At 41.0% G+C, this 26,466-nt stretch overlaps 1 protein-coding gene across 5 annotated transcripts in view; it reads left to right on the plus strand.

The window, feature by feature from the left end:
* Positions 1-26,466, plus strand: part of rptor (regulatory associated protein of MTOR, complex 1) — a 158,578-nt gene that overhangs the window by 36,351 nt on the left and 95,761 nt on the right. For all 5 annotated transcript variants that reach the window (XM_041036578.1, XM_041036581.1, XM_041036580.1 and 2 more), the window contains exons 5-6: positions 22,822-22,980; positions 25,218-25,364. In XM_041036578.1, the coding sequence (XP_040892512.1) occupies positions 22,822-22,980; positions 25,218-25,364 (306 nt within the window). The remainder of the gene's footprint in view (positions 1-22,821; positions 22,981-25,217; positions 25,365-26,466) is intronic.

A 26,466-nucleotide genomic window follows, 5' to 3' on the forward strand; every position in this document is an offset into this window, starting at 1 on the left:
CCTGGACATTATGCTGAGTATGTGCAGAATTAAATATGTTCACACTATAACACCTACTGCACTGACAAAATGTGTAGCTATGTAAAGAAACGGGCCCCTGCTGAAGAGCCCAAACACTTAGTCGGTGAACCATGTTACAGCTTGTCCTAACATAAGGGAGTCAGGGAAATCCTCCAAAAACCATAAAGCCCAGCCATGCGGAGTTTGACAGGGTTTCTTTCTTCTTCCTTGTCCCTCGGCATCATTAAAAGGAAGGGGGAGTCTTTTCAGGATTAGAGGGGTTTGTAGACTGCCACAGGCTGTGGACAATTGATCATTATACGTCTCTGCACTCCACTCTCCCCTCCCTTCTCTCATTTACTCACTGTGCTTTTCTTTTTAGGCAGTGTCCACACAGATTCTCATCTCTCTCTCATCCTCCTATCCTTCCTCTCCTTGCTTATCCCCTCTTTCCCCTTTGTCTCCTCATCTCATTTTATGTCAACTTCCATCCATTTTTTGTTACTGTGCTGTCACCCCTCTCTCTGTGGAGCAGAGCTTTAATTAAAACTACTCATAACGAAATACACGAGGCTCCAACATCTCATGGGGCAAAAGTGTATGTGTAAAAGAAGAAAGATGTCTTCCTCAGATTTTTTAGGATAATATAATACACAAAGTATTGTGAGACAGTATTTGTATTGATCACAAAACCCAATTAAGGTCTAGATGGGTTTATCAAATCAAGATAAAATGGAGAAAGTGAGGAGTGTGATTAAGTTTTCGTGTGTGTCATATTTGGTGAAGTACTGAATCAGTTCAGATTTCACACCATCTTTCATCTGTCTTTTCACTTTCCTCATTTCTTACCTCTGTCTGCTCAGACTACCTCAGGCGCCCCGGTGTTTGTGATCCTGATCGGATTTTGAGTTCCTTGTTGATTGAGAACCACATGAACAAACCTCAGTAATCTCTCCTTAACACATAATGGGAGAAAGAAAGATCAGTACCTGTGACTTCTGGACCAAAGAGAGAAACTCCACCCTCCAATCGTTTCAGTGCAAAGTAATTTATAGGATTCATGTCATGCCAGAAACCAGCTCCAAGTATTTCTTGCTGTAGTGCACCATGGGAGTTGCAGTCGTATCATTGAAACTTGACGTTTTTTGATAAACAGGCTTGTACTTTTGACTTTTTATCAAAGAACCAAATATTTTCTGAAGCAGTTGCTAATCTTTTGCACTGGTGATTGAACCAAGAGAGTTTCATGCTGATCTAAGCTGTAGAAGAACTGAGTGAGTCAAGTGACATTGTCTGGGGGAAAAATGAACAAGACTTTTTATGTGCAGAACCAGAGGCACCCCAAAACAGCTCCCCCCAAACTCTGTACCCTACATGACTCAAAGTCTGACTAGTCAACCTCCCTTTCACCTTTCACCTCCTAAAGTCATGTAACTATCACCACAAAGTGTGTCCTTCTAAACTAGAACAACAGAAAGAACAAGATCATGGAAGACAACACTTCCAGATGGTATAATAGCAAGTGGGCTAGTTATTACTGCTCCACCCTGCTACCTCTCCCCATTCTTCCAACCACCATGTTGCATCCAGGTGTAGAAGTTGTTCCGAATTGTTCTGGTCGCACAACTTTATTTTTCATCCTCCTTTCTCTGCGTCTCCTCCTTCTCTTCATCTCGTTGGGATCTTTCAACACAACATAACAAAGAGGCAGACCGTTGCATCCAGGCAGACATGAGACCTGTCGCAGACATGAGACCTGTATGTTTTTGAATGTAACTTCAGGTGTCTCGTGGTGTCTCAGGACCTTGAAACTGGTCCACTACCCAATTTACATTGATTTTAGAAGTGGTCGGCTTTTCCACTGACCTAGCTGTGACACTTTAATTTATATCATTATTTTAGTGTTGCAGTAATTAGAGGCATTTTCAGCACATTTTTAATATTACACATTTTTTTTCTGGATTAATTCTAAATGATCTAATTATGCTAAAATATTGAAAAGTTCTATGGACTTACAAAAAGACCTGCTAGTGGCTCCCAGCGGTCGTACTACTTCCTGCAGCAGCCGTGGTTGAAACCAAGAAACCGACCAGCTTTGCCATACTTTTGGGACAGATGTCCATTTAGAGACAGAACTAAGTGGAGTCAGATATGAGAAGGGCTCGAGTCAAACTGTCAGAATACATATTTGAGAGTTTCTCTTTGCTTCACCTCTGTGAAAAGCACAGCCCCGGCTCATCCCAGACCACCTGACCGTGACTTGTGCAAGTCTCATTTGTCAAAAAAGTTTGACATGATTCCTCATGACTGTGTCAGTCTGGGCAAGTTTTCAGAAGCTGTGTCTGTGAACAGTATGCAATGCCTAAATGCATTAAAAACCCAAAGGAATTAGAGCAATAACTGACTTAGAGAAATAAACTGAAGTTTTAGTTTCTGTCTAGTGTCATCGGGCCTTTCTGATCATACCTGAAATGAAAGATACATCATCTTTGAACAATTTGTGTAACCATAAACAAACTGAGTCTTGTGTAATATGCTACCAGGTGGTCTGACTCCTCCAGTGTGCCTGCTGTTCTGGTGTCAGGGTATAAATTACACTCAGGAAATTGGACATGGCTGCAGATGAAAAATCTGGAGGGAGATAGGTCTTAGAACCGCATGGGGTTTAAAAGTATAAAATGTGTCTGGCAACATTTAATTTTTTTTTTTTTTTTTTAAGAAGTAGAATATACCCAGTGTCTGTCCAGGTTGTTCGAATTTATCAACACTCACATTTATCAACAGCACGACGCTGCAAACATTTTGTGGATTTGTGGATGTACAACTCAGAATATGGTACTTGGTTGAGCATAAAGCTGACTGACTCACACTCACTCCATCTGTCAACAAGGTGACCAAAAGACCCCTGATAATGGTCTCTGAGTTGTCACTATATATATATATATATATATATATAGGGTTTTTTTTTAAACTTCAGTAGAATGGTCACAAGTGAAAGGGAACAGAAAAAAAAACAAAGAGGAGGGACGCACGGGAAAAGAGACAGGAAAGAGTACAGAGGAAGCCATTCATCACAGCCAATCCACAAGCGCAGCCAGCTTAATGAAGACAGATTGTGGCTCTAGCTGTCAACACAAGAGAAGCTTATCTCTATATTAAGCAGTCCCACCATTAGGAACACACCGGCCACATGTTAGGAGATTGATCTGGAGCATTTAGCGACTGGGTGAACACCCTAATTAGGCTAAAGTTTGACACCGGGTCTCGTTTTCCTCTCCCCCTTCTCTCCCAGTGTTGAGATGACCTTGTCACTTCACTCTGAGGAGCAGAAATAGTCCTCTTGTGCACAAACTTGGGTTTCTAGAAAAACTTCACATCAAGTCCTCGCACCTGCTCCCTCCCAGTGTGTTCAGTGTAAATTGCTCTGCAGCTGCACGCCTGAAATATTTACGCTTCCTTTCTGAGGCTTGAGTGAGTGCAGGCTTGTCACAGTGGAAAGATGTTAGAAAGATGTAAGAAAGGCCGTCCTGTAAGCCCTGTTCTGTGACCCTGAGTGTCCTTGGTGTTATGTGACACTGTATCGATCCGGATCGAGAAATTCTATTTTGGCTTTTGCCTCCTTTCCCAGGGAGGTCAGAGGTCAGGGTCAGGTACACAATAGCGTCTCAGGAGCTAGAAAGGATTCATCGTCTCGCTGTGGATAATGAAGCTTGGCTAGACACTTAATTTCTCATCGGCTCAAGGAGATGTACTGTGGTGACCCTTTGTTCAGACCTCTGTGCAGAGGGGAACAGGGAAGAGTTGACTTTCCTCCTTTGGGTAAAGAGAATATTAAAGCAAAAGGTCGTGTTTGTACTCTCTAGGTGCCCCACATTATTTCTAGGAATGGTACAGGGATTTTAATATGCTGGTTTTGAGTCTTATGGCTTCACCACACCATCATTTAAAAACACCAACATTTTGGTGTAGAACTAGTTCATTTCAATGGAATCTCTCTCCTTGTTTCAGCCCGTATGTACTGGTGTGTCCTTGAGTTACCTCAGTGAAGCATTGTTACTACATGTATATTCGGGTTTCCTCTGTCTGATTACCATTAACTATAGATGAAAGTACAGTTCACTGTTTCGTCCGTGGAGTTTAGGTGCACCTGGATAAGTTTGTTCTGTTGGAGCGCTCCAGCTATCTCCAATATTCAGGTTTCTCAAATCCATATAAGACCTTATCCAGTTTATTAAGCAGGCTATGATGTTCTAATGCGCAAGCAAAATTATTGATAATAACCTGCAGACTAGTGTGCACACAAGCACCCAGTGATTCATCAGCCTTATGGCTGTTCAGCTGTGGACTTTCTTCAGAAACTTAAGAGTCATGAGTCAGTAGTGGATGATTTGTGGTGTAGATATCAGTATGAAGGAAACATGCTGTTGCTTGGTGCATTTATTGGATGCATAATACTCAGTCTAGTTCAAAGCACCTCACTTTTCAGTGTTCACCTTCCAACCTCTTCTGTCCATGTTCTGTTTTGCTCTTATGATAAGGATAGAACAGGATATTTTTGTGTTGTGCAGATTATTTGCCACAAAAATCAATATTTTGCCATCTTTAAATACGTCTGATTAAATAAATGAGTGACATTCAACATACTTTGAGACAATAACGGTAACAGCAGATAGCTGTCTAATGAGCTTTCTGTCAGGGATGCTCTGTGGGTGATCAGCTCTCTCTCTACTGTGGGTCTCACCTTTAGCACCGGCAGCAGGACAATCCATCAATCGTGCAAATTGTTTAACATCCTCATCAAAGTAGTGGCCCTTGCATGTGGGATCCAGTGAGGTTGAGATTTGATATAAGCGTTCACTTGCACCCTGTAATAATGCAGTCCCTTTTCTTTTAACACCACGGTCTGTGTCAGCCTCCTTGCTTAAAAGACGTCCCCTCTCACAGAGGGGATCATGTCAGCAGCTGATGCCTTTGATGAGCTGACATCTCTTGTCAGTTGTTCAAACAGGAAGAGAGGTGTGATAAAGTTTTCAACTAATCCCCACCGGTGAGCAGTGAGGGTTGCGGGGAGGTCGCAGTCAGTCGCATATGTAGTAAGTGCATGTTCTGGTTACAAAAGGCTTTCCAACATGTCCAATGCACTGAGTGGCAGCATCTTGCTTTAGCGTCTTAGGTTTCATGCCCAACAGAATCTGCACAGCCTGGAAGTAGGCCAGGGGTGAGTGTTTAAAGTGCCCGACTATCTTTTGGCCTGTTGCCACCACATCCGAGATGCTGCGCTTGCTCAGAACAGCATTGTGGACAGACAGCTGCAGGGTGTGTGCCATGCACTCTTGCTAGGCCACTATCCATCATAGCTTTTCCCATATTTCTGACGTTAGCTCTCATGACAGCATACACTTTTTTTTTTTTTTACTTTGTTCCAGACATTTTCTCAAATACCTCTGAGAGGGCAGATGTGGAGCGGGAGCCTGTGAACTCCTGGGAGTGTAACGCTGCTTTTATCAGGTTAAATTCTCTGGCAGTCCACTGTGCCTCGAGGCTAAGCATGCTCACAGGACTGCCATCTGAACTCCTTTTACAAGGTTTTAAAACTGATGGCAGGGATTTCACGAGCCAGTAGCTCATGAATATGTGAGGCCACAAAGTTGTACATTTCAGGGAGACGTACGCCAGAGGCCTCTTATAGGCTGACGGCAGTCAACTGGGCAAATATGGGCCGATACGGCGTACGACTACGTGCATCCATGGTTTTTGTTATCTAATAAAAAATCTCCCTCCTACTCTCCTCTCCCGCCGGTTAAGTGCATCACCTCATCTTCATCAGGACCATCAGCTGTCATCATCTTCCTCTTCGCCTTGTGCTTAGTTTTCATCCTTCTGGACTTTCTCTTTCTTTGTTTTCACCTACATTTTTTCCCAGTCCTCACTTTACTTTCTGTCTGCTTACTGCTGTGCGACCAGAATCACACACAGACACACACATGAATGGGTACATCAGTCTTTGTTGAACAGAACAGAAAGAAGAAAGTCAACCCCGCTTTGCAGACAAATAGTGTTGTTGATCCGAACAAAGCCTCCCATCATTTATACCCATTAAGATCAGATAGAGCGTTAACTTATTAACTGTAACACATTTTGATATTTTATCACCTAAGAAGATTATTTGGCTTGCATCATGCTAAAGCTATCACTTGTGTTTTTTCTTTTATGAAGTAATGTAGTGAAGTAATTGTCTCATACAGATCAGATAGTTGTCCCACTGTGAACAGCTTAACTTGAGGTGTATTTACTTTTTCAAACTTATAATCCAAGTTTTTTTTTTGTCCTACTAGTGATTAGTAGGACTATCACATCACAAAGTGGAGCATCTGTGTGGCATCTGTTTATTGTTGGAAGTTGGATTGTGCTCAGAGCTTGTTGATGTAGTGACTTACAGGATACTCACTAATGCAAAAGTTTTGCCTGAATTAAGCATCAGCTGTTCCGTTCAGATAAACACAAATGGTACGTAATGGTTTATCATGTACACCAGATACTGTAGTGTTAAAAAAAAAAAAAAAGGAACCAGTATCCTGCCTTAACATTTCATTCTGCCAATGCAGTCTATTTAATTTGCATAGACACTTTCACTTCCTTATTGGTTACAGCTTCATAAGCTCTAATTCACCCAACACTTGGTCTCTGTTAATCTCTTTTTTTGTTGGAGTGGAGGAGGAGGTTTCCCTGTTTGTTGTCTTGAGTCATGTAATGTGAGGTGAAGGAAACATTCAGTGATGTTGTCAGTCAGACAAATATCAAACAAATGCACATTATGTGTACATTAATTGATTTTTTATTTTAATCCTGATGCACTGCCTTTGTTATTACGGGTATTCTCTTTCTCCCACCGGTAATTCAGACTCCCAGTAGCTTGATAATATAAAATACCACTCGATTTTTCCAACCAGATTTCTTATAAGTGCAACATAACAACCCTGGAAATATGGGTAACCGAACAAGATGTCCAGCGTGATGTCAGGGGTTTCCTGTGCATGCTTTTAGGCTACCTCGTCTTTTCCTGACATAACACAGTGCCAATCCAATAAAGCCATCTTGAGCTTTTTGCTCAATGTCATTATGTTTAATGCAGTATGAATGGAGCCCTCTTACTCATTGCTTAAACACCATAGCTACATCCAAAAACACTATTAGATTTGATGATGTGGGAGCTATTTTTAGTGACAAATGCCTTCCTGAGTTTTCCAGGAATGAGGCAGGAGGGCAGAAAATACGCTCCAGTGTCCATTTCCCATCGCTGGTAGGCCTGAGGGAAGGAGGAGGAGGAGGGGGAGAGGGTGGTGGGTGGAGGCATTTAGTCTTGAAGAACATATAAACACACACACACATATAAACACACACACACACATTGGAAGAAGGTCATTTCCATGCATGCTCAATGGGTTTTAATGCCCCGAGGGCTGGAGTCGCAACTGCACACACACACACACACACACACAAACACACACACACACACACACACACACACACACACACACACACACAAACACACATAGCTAGTTCATTAATCACAGCAACGAGGGCTCACCTGACATCCACATCCTTACATTTCTCTTTCACGTATACACACATACACACCCTCATACATTACTCACTAAGCAGGCACAAGGGCACCACAATTAAAGGTGTTATTTTAACCCCCCTCTGAATAAGTACTTACTGTGGCTTTTCTGTGAGCTTTACCGCACACGCCTGATATTACATTTACTGAGCTCAGCTGAGGCTGTATTTTTGTCCTGTAAGGTGTCAGAGGAAAACAAATTTGTTCAAGGTTGTTGTTTTTTTTTTGTTCCTTTGCTTTTGAGTCTAAAAAGAGGATACTGTTGTTTTAAAGAGAGGAGGAGGTTTTGCAGTATAAATATTTGTAAGAAATTAGAGGTATGGCAAAAATGGCAGTAGAACTGCCATACACTGCTTCCTTTTTTGAGAGGATGTATGTCAGGTCTGGTAGAAGTTAGACTAATAGGTTTGTAACAAAGAGAGCAGCTATTATCAGAGCGTTTCACTGAAACTATATAAAGTAACATAATAAAGGAGCATGAACATATTCCAGGACACCACGAGTTACCATTTCACTAGCTACAGCTGACAAACCAGTGTAGTCCAATACAAAAGCCCTGTAAGAAATCCTGCAAAAATATTTTGTCAGTTACATAGTTGAGGGGGACAGAATATTAGAAACACCTCTGAGTGTAATGCAAGCCAATCTAACACCATTAACTCTGGTGTTCTATGTGTGGTGGTGTTTAAGGTGTTCAGGTTTATGTTAACAGATAACACCTGTGGCATGAGTTAAATATACTCAGAATATATATTACAACCATAGATTTGTGAAATAATACAATAACCTTTTGAAATTCAGGTGATTTTTCTGAAACATTATTTTAAGCCAATCCTTTTCACAGCAGCAGAGGTTACTGTAGGTCATTATTATTTTCATTCCAAGCTGTTTTTATTTCAAACTTTCTTCTTTCCAAAGCCTTTTTGATTTCACATTGCAGTGTCTTCTAGTGGTTATGATTTCATAGCAGCACCTTTCATCACAACATCTTTGTCTGTCAATCAAGACGAGCAAGGCAGAGCCAGTTTTGTGATTGACTTTCTGCCAGCCGGTCTCACGTATGTGGCCCTGCCCTGTTTGTCATGATATGAGATGAATTTCAAAAAGAAAATGAATCATTTCAAAATCTCTAATATCACATATTTTATCTGTAGTTATTAATGTGGTTATTTGTTTCATGAAGTGTTGTTAACTTATTTAATTTTGAGCCTTTTGGCACTCCATAGTAAGTGACTGTAAAGTTTAGAGATGCGATTTAACACAAGCTTTGTGGAGAAAGGATTTCTTGCAGGACATTTGTATTAGATGACATTAGATTGAACAGGTGTGTCTAATAAACTGGTGGTGGTAATATCCCCAAACTGAAATGGCGTGTGGCATGTATTTCTGTCGGCAGATAACTCACTGCGAGGTGGATTGCACACTGCGTGGTTTAATTGTAGCTTGGTCAAGAAATTGACGCCTTTATTGATTTTATATTTCAGTCCATTAAACAGATACATACTTCTATCTCTGAGTAAAAGGCTGAATATACAGAGAATATGATTTTGTTCTGTAATTGAATGTGATTTGTTCTAAGATAAGGATTTGTTAGCATATTGAGCTTGAATGCAGGCAAATAAACACACAAGAAAAACTACTTATTGGCCGTTGTCCAGGTCTTTTTCCTTAGGTCATGATGCAGGATCAGCCACTGACACCCTGAGTGGGAGCACTAATGAGGAGGTGGGGGAACCACACACATGGGAACACAAGAACCGATGCAAATGCCCCCCCCCCAAAAAATACAGCTAAATGAACAAATCCACATAAATGGGCACAGATATAGGCACATATATGGACACTCACTCACACACAGAGGTAATATGTTAGATCCAGCTCGGATGTGCATATAGATCCATTGATCCAGTCATAAATATGTCTCGTGAAACCACTCAGCGCTCCGGCTGAGTTATTATAAGAAACTAATGCGGTCGATACAGACTTGGAAATGAGTAGAGAGAGAGAGAGAGAGAGAGAGAGAGAGAGAGAGAGAGAGAGAGAGAGAGAGAGAGAGAGAGAAGCTGTGTTGTGTGTGTACTGTATGTACACGAGTGAATGTGTGTGTGTGGGTCAGATGACAGGTGACCTCGTGAGAAAACGCTTCCTTTAATGGAGCACAGGCCTGACAGACATCCTGTGTGTTCCTCAAATGACGTAATATAATACTTGGTGGTGGATCCCTGGTGTTGTGTACAGAATTACCAGCTACTTCTGTTGATTGATTACATCCCATCCAAGCAGGGCTCTGTTTGTGTGTCGTTACCCTACTGCTCCACATTCTAAAATTAACCTCGAAACCCCAAACCCGCTTTCTTCTTCTCCCCTCGCTTCCTTTCTCTGGGGTCCTGAGACTTATATTTTCCCCAGTATCCAGGGCTAATGATTATTTTTCATTACCAGTTCATTTGCTGATTCTTTTTTTTTATTTGATAGAGACTTTTCAAGTAAACCTAAAAGAGCAAAAAAAAAAAAAAAAAAGGTTATTGCCATTTCTCAGGGACCAAGGTGACTTTGTCATATTGCCATTTTTGACCTATCATCAGTTCAAAACACAAAGGTTTTCAATTTACTCTGATGAAAAACAGAGAAGCATCAGATCCTCATATTTGAAAAACTGGAGCCAATAAATCTTTGTTACTGTCATTTGTCAAAAATTGTGATTAGTTATTTCCCGGTCAATTAACTAATCATTTTAGTACTAATTTGGGTTTTGGGGAAACAAAAACAATTCTTTTATTTACCTGCTTTCATTTGCTTGAGCTTCCAGTTGCTCGTAGTTTCCTATAATGGGAGTACTCCACCCATGGTCTTCTGTGCCACTGTCAGAATCAGAAAGGAGAGTTCAAAAAGGATTGACGGTGTTCTTGAACATGGTCCCTGAAAGAGACCGTGTACCTTACATCATTCAATGAGTCCTTGAAGGCGAGGGCCAATCAGAGGGCAGCACAAGCCACAGACACAGTCTTTGGGAAACTGTCTGTAAGGTGCTTTGCAGCTCCCATTCATATACCCTGAATATGAATAAAATTATTTAGCCACGAACATGGGACACAACAAACAAAATACTCTCACATGGTTTCTCAAATGATTACCCATCATAACAGCTGCCCCGTCTCTACAGTCTTGGGAGGCCCTTTGTTAAGATTACACTCTTGACAGCTGTCACAACAGTACCTGCATTGCTATTGGCAGTAGGGACCAGGTCCAAAAAATGAACTGAACTTGCTTATAAACACTTATATCAAGCATGTTTTCAATGATATGATGAGACCTATAATTATTCCTCTGGTCATTTTTTATGAGACAGTAAAGGCACTTGAACCTACCAATAATTGCATCATGCTCCAAAACAACAGTGGGCTTCAAGGAGTCCATCACTGAGATGCCTGTCAATGACAAAATGATTAGAAAATTGTTTGAATATGTTCGAGTTAAATTGTAGTGAATCAATTGATATTGTGGCAGACTGGCACAAATAAATAAATAAATGATGAGAGACACTTCTAATGTAACCTTAGGCCTCAGCAGAGATGAGCAGTCTTCAGCCCCATCTCACGCTGACTTAAGTGACATCACTTGAGGCAATGCATTCGATTTCTTGCAGCTCCCTCTGCAGCCATAAAAGGCTTTGTACAACTTTATCTCTTTGCACAGAGAGAGTTCCCCTTTAATACAAAAGAAAAACTAAACCATTTCAAAGTGTGTTTTCTTTCTTTTTACATCTGCTTAAGTACATTTCACCAGACATATGTTCCTAAACATTAAGAAGTTTGGAGAAGTTAGAGAAAACTCATATAGAAGTTTCATTGAAAATTGGGTGTTGCTGACATATTTTTGTTTCTTCACTTTGGTTGTTGTTAAAGAGACATTAAGCGGGATTCTTCAGCTTCCCACAGCACAGATATGTCTGTGTGGGTTTGTTTGGGTTCCTGATCAATACTAATAAGTCATTACTCTACCTGCTGCGGTAATTTCTGGTAACATCCAGCGTCACAAGACACATGGCACATTTCTGACGCATAACAAACACTTATTACTTCAGCATTTTTCATTATGACATTCTACCTATTCACTGGATTAGATGTCTTTTTTCAAATGAATCACTGCTCTAACTCCTTAGCTGACTCATCTCTGTGAGGAAGATGTGATTTTATTATGTATATCAGATACAGGCGGTCGGATGAGCTCTTTGAAATCAGGACTCCAGGTGATAATGAAGAGGTTTTAATAAAACTTAAATTTGACTTTGAGCAGATTCCCTGACTAGAAATACATAGACACTCACAGTCAGGACATCACACAGAGTCGGAGACAGCAGCAGTCCCTAAGCTCTGTCTCCAGGCTAATGGTTTGTGGCAATCTTGCCCGCTTCAATCCCCCCTCAATCACCAACTGGTGTAACTCTCCCTGCAGGTATTTGGAAATGAGGGCAGCAGTTGATTAGAACAGTGGAGGGTGCTGTAATAGGTATCTGGCTGCTCAGGATAAGAATAGGTGTGCGAAAGCATCTGTCGGACCACAGGTTACTGTGACTTACTGATGCTTTCAGTGTATCCACAAGCACTTCAGGACAGATGAAATATCTAATGCCTGACCTTGTTTACACAGCTTTAAAAGTATAACAGTTCAACACATGTCACTATGGAGGAAATCAAGCCTATGACTTTCTTGTAATATAGTTTAATAGAGTAATTTTTGATACTCACTGTAGCATTAAGACAGCTGAAGCATTTTAATACCAAATGGATCACAGACGATTTGTTGACTGTCCTTCCACTTCTGTAGGTTTCTTCCATCTTTTTCCAACAGTGACACTTTTTAGTATTGATGACTCTTTATCTCAACATGTTGGATTCAAAAAGAAAGTGTAAATCAGTTAATTGAATGATTACTTCCTTGATTAACCAAACACAAAGACAAAATGAATAAAAAAGCCCACCACCATTTCTTAGATCACAGGTTGCTCTTTAAAATTGCTAGTTTTTTCATCATCACATTTGAGACATTATCCCTGAATAATTACTGAAGTGATTAATCGATTATCAGAATAATTCCTGTTGATCATCTAATCGATTCATCAATTAATTTTTGTTGCAGTCACAGACATGGTCACTCACTTGGTATTTTAACCAATGATGCTCTGCCAGACCATGCTGCAGCCATCTTTATTTCCTGCTTGTTTGCCTGAAGTCTGGTCTTTAGCCGGTGAAACTTGTTCTATACAGCTGAGGTCAAGTGACTGTCTGAGCCAGTCAACAACTCTCCAATAGTTCAGGATCATTGTTTAACTAAGTTATGATCAAAACTGGGCATGAGTCCTATCATTCAGGCACACTTCAAACTGAAATGTAGCACTGTTACCCCATGTTGTAGTGCTATCCAGTGTGCTAGAGCAGAGCTAAAGAATGGAAAAGGCGTCAGAGTGGAACACATAGGAACTGCACTGTATTCTGTTTATTCTAAATGCCTTGCATTGAGCTCTCCAGGTTTCAGTTTTCATCACATTCTGCCCCCAGCTAAGGTAAAATGACTAAATTACAAATATCTGCACACATACACACACACACACACACACACACACACACACACACACACACGCATGCATGCACAAACAACACAAAGACTTCTGAGAGCTGCTCGGAACTCTGCTTTTAATTGGACTGGAGCTTTAGAGGTCTCTCTGCCCCCTCTCTATCAAACACATGTACACTGCATACCCACACACAAACACACGTAGCATTGATATTCACTGAGGCTTTTATCTAATACATCCTATTAAGGCTTTCTCAGTCTGACACTGAGTCAGGTACATACGCTTAATGTGCACATGCTTGAATGTCCTTTGTTTTGTTCTCTTTTAACCAGTTTTTGTATCTGTAATGACTCTGAAATGAGAGCAGGGTGGATTTTTGTTTCATTGTTTCTTCCTTTCTTTCAAATAAACACATCCAAAAAGGAATGAGGGCGGGAAAAATACCCAAGTTTATCTTTTTAGCCTCACCACAGAGAAATAGGGGACAAAGATCCTTTTCCAGACTTGAACACAGGGCATAATGTCCAGTGCAATGAATATTGCTAAGAAGTTAATTTTCAGAAAGTCACTTCACACAGTTTTGTTCACTTGTAGTTGAAAAAGTTTGTGTCTGAGATCTGATTTGAATTATCACACCCTGTTTAACATACAGTACAGTACAGTGCATTTGGACCTTCTGCCAGTTACATAAGCCATGTCACTTAGTCAGCTGCAGCAGCAGTGTCCCGACTCCTGCTGCTTTCTTTCAGCATCAGATTCGTCTTAAACACGAGAACAGATGAAGGTATGAAATGATGAGTGTTGCTGTACCTTCAGTTATTTACCATTTGGAACACGTAATGCATTTACAAAGTTATAAGTAACAGGAAGTCATTTTGGTCCCTGGTCCTTTACAACATGCTGAACTTTGGGTCATTATTTCACTTCTTAAAATGTCTATATGGAGTTTTTGACTACAATTCCTCAAAAGTGCAATCACCCACACCTCTGAAGCCGTAGTTTTGAGACTGAGAAATGGCTGCGTGGGTAACGTAGTCTCGACAGGAGGTGTGTGCTGGCAGGATGAGAAGGTGACGTGTCATCTCTCCCTCTGCTCCATCCGACCTGCTGTGAACTGACTCAGCCTGGGCACACTGGCCCCAGCAGGACTGCTGTCACTGGGGAAATGACTACCTCTATACAGACCTGCTCACCCAAGTGCTCACTGCTATTTGTGAAGCCGGCTGTACTTTCTCAGCTAAATTTGAATAAGAATACTTTATATTCCCTTAACATGAAAAAACAGCAGTTTTACTCCAAGGTCCTTCTGGATGTCTGAGCTCCTACCTTGAAGGATAACCTCAGTCACCCTGCAACAAAAACTTATGTTGGGCATTTGCTTCTGGGATCTCATTCTTTCAGTCATAATCCAAAGCTCATGACAGTAGATGGAGATTGGACTGTGGGTTCAGCTCCCTTTTCATGATCACAGTCTGATACAGCATCTGCATTACTGCTGACGCTACAGCTGTGGATCTCATGCTCCATCTTGCCTTTCTTGTGAACAAGATCCCCAAGATATTTGAAGCCCTTCACTTGTGGGCGTGTCATTCTCAACCTAAAGAGAGCAATCCACCTATTTCTGGCCACAGAGTTGGAGGTGCTGACTCACACTTTTTTGCAAACCGTCCAAGTATGAACTGGAGGTCACAGTCTGAAGAAGCCAGCACAACCACGCCATCTGCAAAATGTAGAGACGCAGTCCTGAAACTCTCACACCAGAAACTCTCCACATCTCTGCTGCCTTGAGATTCTGTCTATATCAGTCACAAACACAACTCTGGTGGAACCCAATGCCCACGGAGAATGTACTTGACATTTTGCTGAGAACGTAGACACAATTCTCACCCTGGTTATGCAAGGATTTTAGGTCACGGCCCCAATCCCCCATACTGTTACAGTACCCCCTACAAGACATCTCAGGGGACACAATCATATGCCTAAGTACACTACTTACATGTAGACTGGATGGGCAAACTCCCATGATCCCTTCAAGATCTTTAATGCTTTAGGGGAAATAATGAATAGAATAGAAATTTTTCAGAAGAAAGCGTCATAATAACAACCCCTGAATCCACTGCAACAACTGATCGTTCACCAGTCTCCTGGAGTGCAAAGCTGTCTGTCTGTCTGTCCAGTTTTCATTATCACCACCAGCAGTGTGCTGCTGAACACTTTCTTTCTTTTGACCTAAACGAGACTGTGACTCACACAATGTCACCATTGACGTCATGTCTTTGACTTTTATACCCTGCGTGTGTGTGTGTGAGAGGGGCCTGCATAATGTGCTCGTCTAACACATAAAGTACACTAACAGCCTTTTCAAAATCTCATTCTGTCTGAAGGAGACAGTGGTGGAGTCAGTGTGTATGTGTGTGTGATCCTGTGTTCATGACTGTCCCTGTGCTGGGACTGTTTAGAATTGGCAATATACAGGTGAGAGAGCACTGGGACTTGTGGTTTAAGCTCTATGATGGGCTGTGTGATATGCTCTGTACATACGTATTACCACAACAGCATTGTGAAGGTCAATGAGTCTGAGCGTTAACACTAGACATATAGCATTGAGGTTTCGAGATTTCTACTCTCTCAGCCCCATTCAGAAACTATGGTGAGTAAGTGAACAATGAACAAGGTTGTCAATGACACCCTCACTGTGTCAGTGACAAGAGAGTGTCCTATAGTGTTTAAGTACTGTTGCCTGACAGAAGCAATGTTTCCATGTTTCTTGTTGTGTCCTTTAGCTTTTTGTACAACATCCATGGAAAAAATAGTCAAGATATTTCATCACAGTGATGCAAAAAGCCTGGATGTTCAATATTTCCTGTAATGGCTTCATACAGCTATGATGTAAAAGGGATAAGTACCACTGTATGTCAGAATATCTGAGACTAAACAGATGTATTACACCTGTCTCCTCATCATGGTTAGTGTTACCCTCCATCATTTTGGGGATGAGGACGTATTTTCTTGTTCCCTCTGATTCTGAGACTTGTTATTTATGACAGATGGAATCCACTTACAGTCCTGACTGCTGTTTATTTCTGCCGTGGCACTTCATGCCCACTACAAAAGATAAATAAATCCTTCAACTACAGTAAAGCTCAGCAGGATTTACTTTCAGTCACCAGAATACATTTACAGCAGTTTTGATTTTTTTTTTTATATCCCATGTGGGTACATTTAGCGCTGATTTTGAAGGATCAGTGACTGAGATGCCAGTTAGTCCATATGACCACATGTACACTCTTGTTTCACCTGGAATAGGTCTGTGAGAACTACAAATGAACAAACAATGCATCAGTGCCTTTTTTTTTTTTTTTGGTCTGGATCAAGAGAACCAAACTCTTCAAGCACAGTCTTAGTTTCACGTTCACTGTCTGGGGCTGAGGGTTTCAGTACTAAACAGAAGCGAGCCATTAAAATTTGGTTAGGATCCCGTTAAAGGCATGGATCCAGGAATTTTTTTTAATCGCTTTTCTTAATATTGTGAGATAGGGCGTTGTTTGCCTTGTCAGAGGTATGTGCTCCACCAGTCTAGTTAAATATCTATCTGACACATAGAAGTAATGGGTGGAGCTCACTTAACACCTGAGTTGTCACAAGTGATGTGCTTGAAATACTTAATATTTTCCTGAAGAGGACGTGATGTGGCCAGCTGGTTATTGCCATAGAGAAGAGTCAGCGCTCTGCTGGTCTTCAAAAACACATGTGGTTGTGGAATGGTGTTACAGAGTCGTGTGCCTTTTCCCTCATACACGATCTCGGGCCAGCACCAGCTTCCAGAGTACGCATTAATTATTTATTACAAAATTAACATTAATCAGCTTCAGCATTGATATTTAACATCATAACTGGTGATAGTCAGTGGGCAGCTAAAAAGGAGAAGCCTGCTAAATTTACTGGAATGTTTTTTTTTTCTCTTTGCTGGTTCAAAAAGAGGAAGGATAGATAAAAAGGTTTGCTAAGGCAAGTTTGATGTGGCAGATTCTATGCACTGATGAATTCTGACCCTAGATACTCAGATCAGCTCAGAGCGGATAAAAAAACCAGAACAACAGAGATGTGAGCCTCGGATGAGGGTTTTCTTGGCTGTAGTGATCTAGGCTTTGCTCTTATCTTTCTACTAACCCAGCTTTCTTTTTCCCTGTCTTTCATTTCTCCCTCTGTTCCTTTAGTATACTTCCACATCTAAACAAGTCCAGTGTTACTCATGTGTTGATTGGTGTTTGAGAGGACAGAGGTGGACTTTGCTCATTTCCTGTTTCTGACAACAAGTGGCTGCTGCTGTCATAGTCATACAAGCTAACGTCCTTTGGGTTTTTTTGATCATGTGGCAGCTTCAGAAGACAGCCTGCTTTTCCTGAGGAGATCAAAGGCATGCATTTCACTCAGCTGCAGCCCTCTTTATTACACTGGATGCATTTATCTTTCTGATATAGTTCATGGTCTCAACTGGGTTTTATTGGGGGTTCATGGGGGGGTTTCCATGGGATTCTTCAGTGTGAGTAATGAGAAATTAAATGTGTGTAACCCTTAAAAAACTAGAGATGACCTTTCAATGGGATGACACCAGCCACGACACCTGTCAACGTGCTGATGTTTCGACCCAAGAGTACTCAGTAGTCATTTCCACATTATTACCAGCTGTGACAGCTTGTGACTGCTATTGTTTTCACCATGTGAGTGTGTGTGTGTCATCATGGTAAATGGTAATGTGGTCCTGGAGAAAGTGCTCAAAACCGTCTCTGTGGTAGTTCCTGCTACAGTTGGTCTCTCCAGGACCACATTTTGCCATGATGACACACACACACACACACACACACAGACTCACAAGGTGAAAACAAAACCAGTCACAAGCTGTCACGGTTGGTAATGAGTGCTTTATCATGATGGTAATTATAAATGTTGCTAGACATTCCAACCTGTGCTTAATTCTTTGCCGTCACTGCAGACATCAGCCCTTTTTGTTGTCTAAAATGTGGCCGCCTGGCGTGTGTGTGGTAGCCAGAGAGGCTCCTTCTGCACCTTACAGCTTTAACAGTCAGTATTTTAATTGCATCCTGAATGCTTACGGTACTTTGAAAAGGTCGCCTGTTCTCAGGAAGTGACATGGTGATAAATGGCAACAGAGCCAGTGCAGAACACACCTTTAAGAGGAGTTTGTTTCCTGTGGCCTTGATGGATATAATTGAGGTATTTTACGGGGGGGAGATGAGTACACACAGACAAACACAGACAAACACAGACAACACACACACACACACACACACACACACACACACACACACACACACACACACACACACACACACACACACACACACACACACACACTCCTCCTTCTGCCTCAAAACTCTGATTTGTATATTTAAATGGACTCTCCTAGGTGTCTTCCTCATACATATGAATCGGTCTTAATCTCTCTATGCTACTTGAATTTAATATGCCCGACTGTCATGAATGTAAATGAACAGCTTTGCTAAAGCATCTAAATACAATTGGGAATCATCTGAAATAATAACTACAAACAGGTAAGTGTGAACACTTGTCCCCACCTGCCTGTTTCCCTGTCTCTTTCTCTCTTTCCTCATTTAATTCAGCACTTTCCTCCAAATTTTACCCCTCCCCTCCTGTACCAGCTCTGATTTCAGGCACTATACCTCCATCACTGCAGGTCCCTCACTAACACCATTATGCCGTTCAGATACCACTTGATATCATTGGGATGAGTGCTGCGCCTCTCGGCATTCAGCGGCTCTTATCTGATTATACCCAAATTGAATCAGCCTGCGAGCTCTGCTATCACACTGCAATTCAAACTCATCCAGATGCGGGAAGCTGAAATGTGGCATCTTTGATCAAGGTCTGTTCACGTTTGGCTTCTGTAGGGTATGCGATGTGACGAACAATGAGCAAGTGATAATTTTATTCTGCAAATCACGACTACGAATCAGGATTAATAATTAGCATTACAGCATTTAACATCATTTAAATAATGGTTACACAGCTGTGGCGTTTAAAGCGGCAAGGCTCATAAATTATTGTATAGCTCCAAGAGTCATAAATACAGCCTACATGACAACCGCATCACAGATCTACTGCTTTCAGTTTCTCTGCTCCAGTGGAAGTGCTTTGCTGTTTAATCAAGCGTAGTGAAGTTACTGTTGACCAATAGCTAACCAAGATAATTGAGATATACTAGATGATTTATAAGAACAGTTTTTCCTTGATTTTAAGGCAAAATGTAATAGTTTTTATTGAGCTTTGCTGAGTTTTATGTGAGTCGGTGAGTGAGTAAAATTATGTATAAAAAAAGAGAGACTTTGAATGTGACACATCAGTACAGGGAGCATTTAGTTTCAGGCTTCTCTGATAGTCGTTTCACAGCGATGGAAAGAAATGAAATCAGCTGGAAGCAAGTGGAAATATTTAATGAACCAAAACTATTTGTGTTAGAAAAGAGAAGCTCACAGCAGCAGGGTGTCGAGGTTGATGTGACTCTGTCGTACTGATGAAATTAATGCTGTGACAATGTAGATTATGTCGAATTTATCAAGACAGCACATAAACATTAAGGGAATTTTCAGTTTGTATTAGAAGGAAACAGCATTGCCAGCAGTTTTACATGGACAGAATCGGAAAACAGTGAAATTTTGCTCTAAAATATGATAATATATATTACCTCTACCTCTAATATGAGCCTCTTTGAAAATAAAAACCTCCTACTTTGTGAATTAGAGGTAAATAAAGAGATGCTTTTGTTCTGAGGTTTGGGTCATTTTCTAATGTCTATGTGTCACTTTTAATAGATAGATATCGAAGCGCTGTGGAAACTCGTGTTATTTTTATTTTTTATTTTTTATTTCAGTAGTTGGAAGTTTTGCAAGAAGTTGTGGTGAAAATATGGCTGCTCCTGTGATTCAAAGCCATTTGACAGGAGGCAGGCTGTTGGTAAAAGGCATGTTCGTTATGTAACAGAAGGGCCATGGTGAGTGTGATAATGATTCACACTGGTCTAACTGGGTGCTTTTCTGTTGCATAACTAGTTTACACCTCTGTGTCCCTTCCATCCATGCACACACAAACACTCTATTTAATGAACCGAAGAAGCACAAATAATCACATGTCCTCTGTCTCCTACTGTCACTCCTCCAAGGCTTTTCCATCCTGTATATGCACACGGGTAGAGGCACGAGCATCACGCTGACTCCACTCTTACAAAATCACTCAGACTGGTGAAGTATGATCTAAAGTAAGCAACAGGTGGCAGAGAAAACAAGCTGACAGCAGCAAAGCAGCAGTAGCACCTGTGTTCTGTGTTTTTTAGTTTATTTATGTGTAGAATATCTGCAACTAGTTTTACTGTGGATCTTTACTCAGAAAGCCCCGCTGTGAGGCCTGTAAAACTGCATTATACAAGAGGTTTGCAGAACTGCTTCTACATTTTGATGTATTTTATATCCTAACCTTCTATCAACATCTTGTTTGAAGTTCACCCTCAGTGTGAAGAGTAAAACCTTGAAAAAGCTTTCTTGTTTACCCACAAATTAAACTTTGACCAAATTAAGATCAACTGTCAGCCTTGTGGTTTGATGTCTACACGTTTCCAGTTAAAATCATTATTGTTTGAAAACGTGAAAGGTTTTTTAAAGGTCTGACATCTTGTGAAGCAGAACGTCTTTGTCTGAGTCAATACAATATTGGATCATTGCAAACAAAAAGCCTCTATCAGATTTGTCAGCTTGTTAGTCACTTCTTAACTGATTCAGAGCCTTATTTTTGGGATGCTCAACAAACTATATCTCGGCCTACACCAAATATCTGATATTTCCAAACGTGAAAAAAATTCTCTCTTAAGTGTAGGAAAATGTTTGAGGTTCTGAGTTTGTGCCTCAGTAAACCCATGTGTAGTAAAGCTTTAAGAATGGATTAGACTTTCCAGTTTGTAATAAGTTGTAATAAGTTGTTGGTGAAGTCTTCCAAAGCAACACCTTTGGTTCATTCTAATCTGTGATTTGACTGAATCTTTCTTGCACACTGGTAAGAAGTGAACACGTACAAAAGCAACATAACACAAATGTTCCACCATGAGCCTCCAGAACAGCCTCAGTGTTCCCTGTCATGGAGAGGACAGGCGGGCAGGCAGACGCTGTACATTTTTATTGATATTCTGTGTTCGGTGAACTCCACACTGTAACCACTGGGCATGTGAGAAATCAGATCGCACAACTTCTCAAACAGCAGACAACCAAATTGATTTCTGACATGCAGCCAGGCCAATTCAGAGTTTTTCCTTTAGCTGTTTAACTGTCTACCTCAATGTTGATGAGAAGTTACATCGTCAGATTGGAAGTAATACCATAATAATGCATTCCAACATGGTTGAAGTAAATGTGATCTTGAATCTACAGGGTGTTAAGAGAAGAATTTGAGGTTTCAGGTTGATCTATGTATTTAATTTTTGCAAGAGGAAAACAGTTTGTATTTTGTGTCCTTGTGTGTTCTGCAGACATTTTAAATGTCAGTGCACTGCTTCTGCACGAGGCTTGTCTTCTTGGCAGTTTACTCTCTCCTCTCGTTGTTTTGCCGTTTCCTTGAAATTTCAGATGTCCTGAACAAGAAAAACATCTTCTTTGCCACTTATCTGAATGCAGGTCAGCCTGACATGTCAAGCTGTTTCCTTTACGCACTGTTTTACCGACGACTAACGTCATACCGCACCTTTCAGCTCATAAATAATTTGACATGTCAAATATAAGAATTCCAGTCTGTTTTGTCTGTGTTGTAGATGAATTGTAGGAGCCCTTGTTAAAGTATAAACCCTGACCATGACATAAGGCCCAGTGTGCTTCATTCTCCTCACAGAAAATTGGTCCTCATGTCTGTTTGCTAGTTGTCAACCATAGAAATGTCTCTAATTATGATAAAGTAAGCCTTGTTTATGTAAGTCACTGTTTTATCATCCTTAGTCTGTGCCCTCACTTCCTCTCTGATACGAAGGCTTGTGACGCACACAACATAAAATTAAGAAATAAATAAATAAAAATCTGGAAAGAAAACCAGCAGGATGATCCCCCTCTGGGCTATCCAGCCGACTTTCTCATACAGTAGATGTACATGTCTGTGTGTTCTCTCTCCCGAGGGCTTTGTTTGCTGTATGATACATTCATTTAAACCCCACCAAACCAGCAGATATTGCATCATTTAACATGATGAGTAGGGATGTAATAATTAGCATGGGATATAATGAATGTAGGATGTAATGATAAGCAATGACTTAGCATCTCTCAGGATTTGCAGGCATGATTAATGGTGAGCATGTAAATGTGTTGCGTGATTGTGCGTTTGCTTATATTAAACATTATCAAGCAGTGAAGATTTTCATGACACCTTTGTATTTATTTGTGTTGGTTGTTCTGCTACTTTACATGATCAAAATGTCCAAATATGATGGTATGGAAAACACCAGATCCAGCCTGGGCAGTATAACTTGAGTTCCTGCTTCTGTCTTTCAGTTAGTAAAATGGTTGAGAGATGAATTTCAGACGTAAAACGTTTTCCTCTCTTGCTTCCTGTTTTTCAGGCGCGTTACAAGCAGAGTCTGGACCCCACGGTGGACGAGGTGAAGAAGCTGTGCACGTCGCTGAGACGTAACGCCAAGGAGGAGCGAGTCCTCTTCCACTACAACGGTCACGGGGTGCCACGACCCACGGTCAACGGGGAGATCTGGGTCTTTAATAAGGTGCCACACATGAATGAGAACATTGTTCCCGCATTGACATACACTAGCTAGAGTTCTGGACCTTCACTGAAACAGTGCAGTGTTTATGTGATTTTGGAAATAACCAGTAGAGCAAAGCCCATGTTAACACCATACACTCATTAGATCAATGCCTCAAAGCTTGTAGTCACAGAGAGAAACATCACTGGGGAAATCCAGTTTAATTCACATTAATATAGTGAAGTTGCATTAACTGATCTACGGTCAGTTTCTACATGTGTCCAGTTCATTGTCATACATGTATGTAGAGGTCACAGGGAGGTAATGTGCTTATAGGCTAAAATAAATCACTGCATGACAGGAATGAGCTCTGTTGTTTGGACAGAGTTTAATACTGTTTATAACTTCACTTTGAGTCTATAAACAAGATTAATATGAGCAGTTGTCAGATTCTGGAACCAGACATTAAGCCAAAGTAAGCTCTTGGTGTTATTTGGTTTTTATTATTGTATATATTTAATTGTATTATGATTCCCATGTTAACATATCTACTAAAAGCTTAACAGTATCATATAAACCAAAAGGCAAATATGAAGAACTGAACACGCTGACTATAGTATAATATTTAGATAAATAAATGTATAGAAACATTTCATGCAACAACAGGTTCCTTTAGCACATTTGTAGCTCATCTGAAGAACTGATTAGGCACATGGGCTGCATCATATGATATGTAATGTTTTTAACACAAAAAGTTTAACACCCTCATTTAATTGCTCTTTGGAAGCTGATGTTGTGTGACAGTGATGATTAAGGGAGACTGATAGTGTCAGAGAGGAAAGATGCTGGTCTACAAAGAGGCAACGATCCATTGTTTTTCCTTTGCTCGCTTACACACTCTCTAATTTTTGCTTTTAACTTTTTTGGGAACCGAAGGAGCTGATTTTACACATTGATTCTCAGCCTGTGAAAACAGTTGTATAACATCTCCTGCGGCTCAGGTGGAGCTTTGTCAAGTGTGAGGGAAAGATCCCACATGATATCATCAGGGTAATCTCACTTTGGGCCTTAGACTACAAATTTATAACACTAAGCCTGTGTTTCAGAGTGGAAAGAGACCGGTGTTTATCAGACAGACGACATTTATAGACAGGCATTATCATGCATGGTGCATAGTGTAGGATTCAGTGTAGGATTCAGAGTTTCTGGAACCTCTGCCACTGTTATTCTATTTTTAATGATTCGTATGAGGCCTCCAGTTTTATGGAATTAAAATAGTGAATTGCAGCTTAATCCCTTTTTGCTTCATGATTTTAAACATCATGAACATCAAAAGAAATCCCCATATTTAGTCCTAATAATCATACAGCTGGCAAACAGTGCCTGCTTGCCATCTGAGTGGTTTGAACAGCTACTGTTCAGCTTTAGCAGCTGCAATGCTCGTGTCTGACCGGTCAGTTTACAAACTCAGCCATGGTAGTGGCCTGTCAGGTCTTGTGTAGTTAGAACTTTGTCAAGTTTCCTCCCAGGAACTGAAATTGGACTCTTCTGGTCCAAATGCATGAAGATCTCAAAAGGTTCCTGGAAAAGTTCTTGTGGTCAAAAAGTACTTTTTTTTTTTTTTTTCCACACTCAAACATAAAACACAGCTTTCCTGCAGGCTGGGATGCCAGGGTTTAGCTCTGCTGCAGTGTAGAGGGTCACTGACTTACAAATCAGACATAAAATCTTGAGTTGTTCATCGCCTTGTCCTATAAGTGAGCGCCCACTCACAGTGATGCACCGCTGCTGTCTGGGCTTAGCTGTTGCCTCCTTGTCCCCAGTACACCCTTGGGTCTTATGTCCTCTTCTCTTTCCACGTTCTCCTTCCTTTGTCTTCACATTTTAGTCCTCATATTTATTCCATTTCCTATAAAATTAAGCTGCTGTGTCACTGGCTGCTGAAGCAGATCAGTGGAGATTTGGAGTTGGTGCAAAGTCGGGAAACCAACTTTTCTATTAACACCTTTATAGAACCACAGATATTACATTTACTGTTGCACATGTTCCCACCTTCCTCATTTTTCTGTCTCTCTCACTCTCCCTCATTATAATTCGCTCTTTTCAACGGTTTCTCTGCCCCTCTCCTCTGCTCACACTCTTCATCAAACAGATGACGAGTTAATAATTAAACACAAATCTATAAAAGTGAGTTATCAGCAATAACATGATGCGCGCTTTCTCTCGTTTCTCACTCTGACATCTCCTCTCGTTTTCAGAACTACACGCAGTACATACCGCTGTCCATCTACGACCTGCAGACATGGATGGGGAGCCCCTCCATTTTCGTCTACGACTGCTCCAACGCGGGGATCATCGTCAAGTCCTTTAAACAGTTCGCCCTGCAGAGAGAGCAGGAGCTGGAGGTGGGCAGCTGCACAGACAAACACTCATGGTTTATGGCGTGTCACCACACAGCAGCCATGAATTAGTAGAAGGTAATTGGGGGGGGAAAAAAAAAAACCTCTTCAAAGATTAGGTGAGTCATGCAAACACACAGAGTTGGTGTGCAGGCAAACAGGCTAAAATGATCCATTGGTATTTATGTGTTATTAGAGGCGAAGTGGGTGATTTGTCACTTGCACACACACACCACAAAAATCACACACAAATATGCACACGCTCTCACACGCTCTCCTCTATGCAGTATTTATAAAGGAGACCTGAGTGGTGTCAGTGAGTGTTGAGTCATGATTCTCAGCTTGTATCCTCTGTTAAAAATCCAGGATGTCCTCAGTGCTGTGATACAGCCAATCAAATGGGCAGCTGGCTTTAAATGATTGACACACCCACACACACACACACATGCACATATACACACTTTTACCAGCCCCAGTCCTTTCACTACTTCATCTTTTTATTACGTTTTCTCTCCCTTTCTCTCTCCCGGCTATAGTATGCTACGTGAATTCCTAATGAGATGGCTCTGTCATTCATCTCAATTATTCATGGAGAAGTTTCAGTCAGACTGTAGATTAGCTGGGAAACGAGAGCGGGAGAGCGGGAGAGGTACAGGATGAACAGTGCGGAGCGCAGAGGCAGGAGGTAGAGCGAGAGTAAAGAAGAGCTGCTGTGAAAGCTGCGTTACCCGTTAAAGTAAAGGTGAAGGCAGCAGCCAAACTGCTGAGTTGCCGCAGTGTTTGACAGAACCCGACTCTATCCTCAGCCTCTCCTGCTCTTCGCTGTTTAACTTTGCAGAGGTCGTGGCAGGGCTGCAGCTTCAGAGCTAAAATCACACCTCTTGTTTGGCCAAGTATCACAGAGATTTATTTCTGTTTTTTTATAAACTGAAATAATGAATTGTTCTTTTGCACCATGTGTTGTTTGTTTGAGCAGTGGAGTTATTTTTCAAAGAAAATCAGATATGTAGTCTTAATTTTTTATTCTTGCATTTTTATTGTTACTAAGGTCCATATTTTTTTTTTTTTACTCTTCCACAAACTGCTTGCTTGCGACCACTCTCTGTTG

The sequence above is a fragment of the Toxotes jaculatrix genome, chromosome 4, assembly GCF_017976425.1.
Source record: "Toxotes jaculatrix isolate fToxJac2 chromosome 4, fToxJac2.pri, whole genome shotgun sequence".
NCBI lineage: Eukaryota > Metazoa > Chordata > Actinopteri > Toxotidae > Toxotes > Toxotes jaculatrix.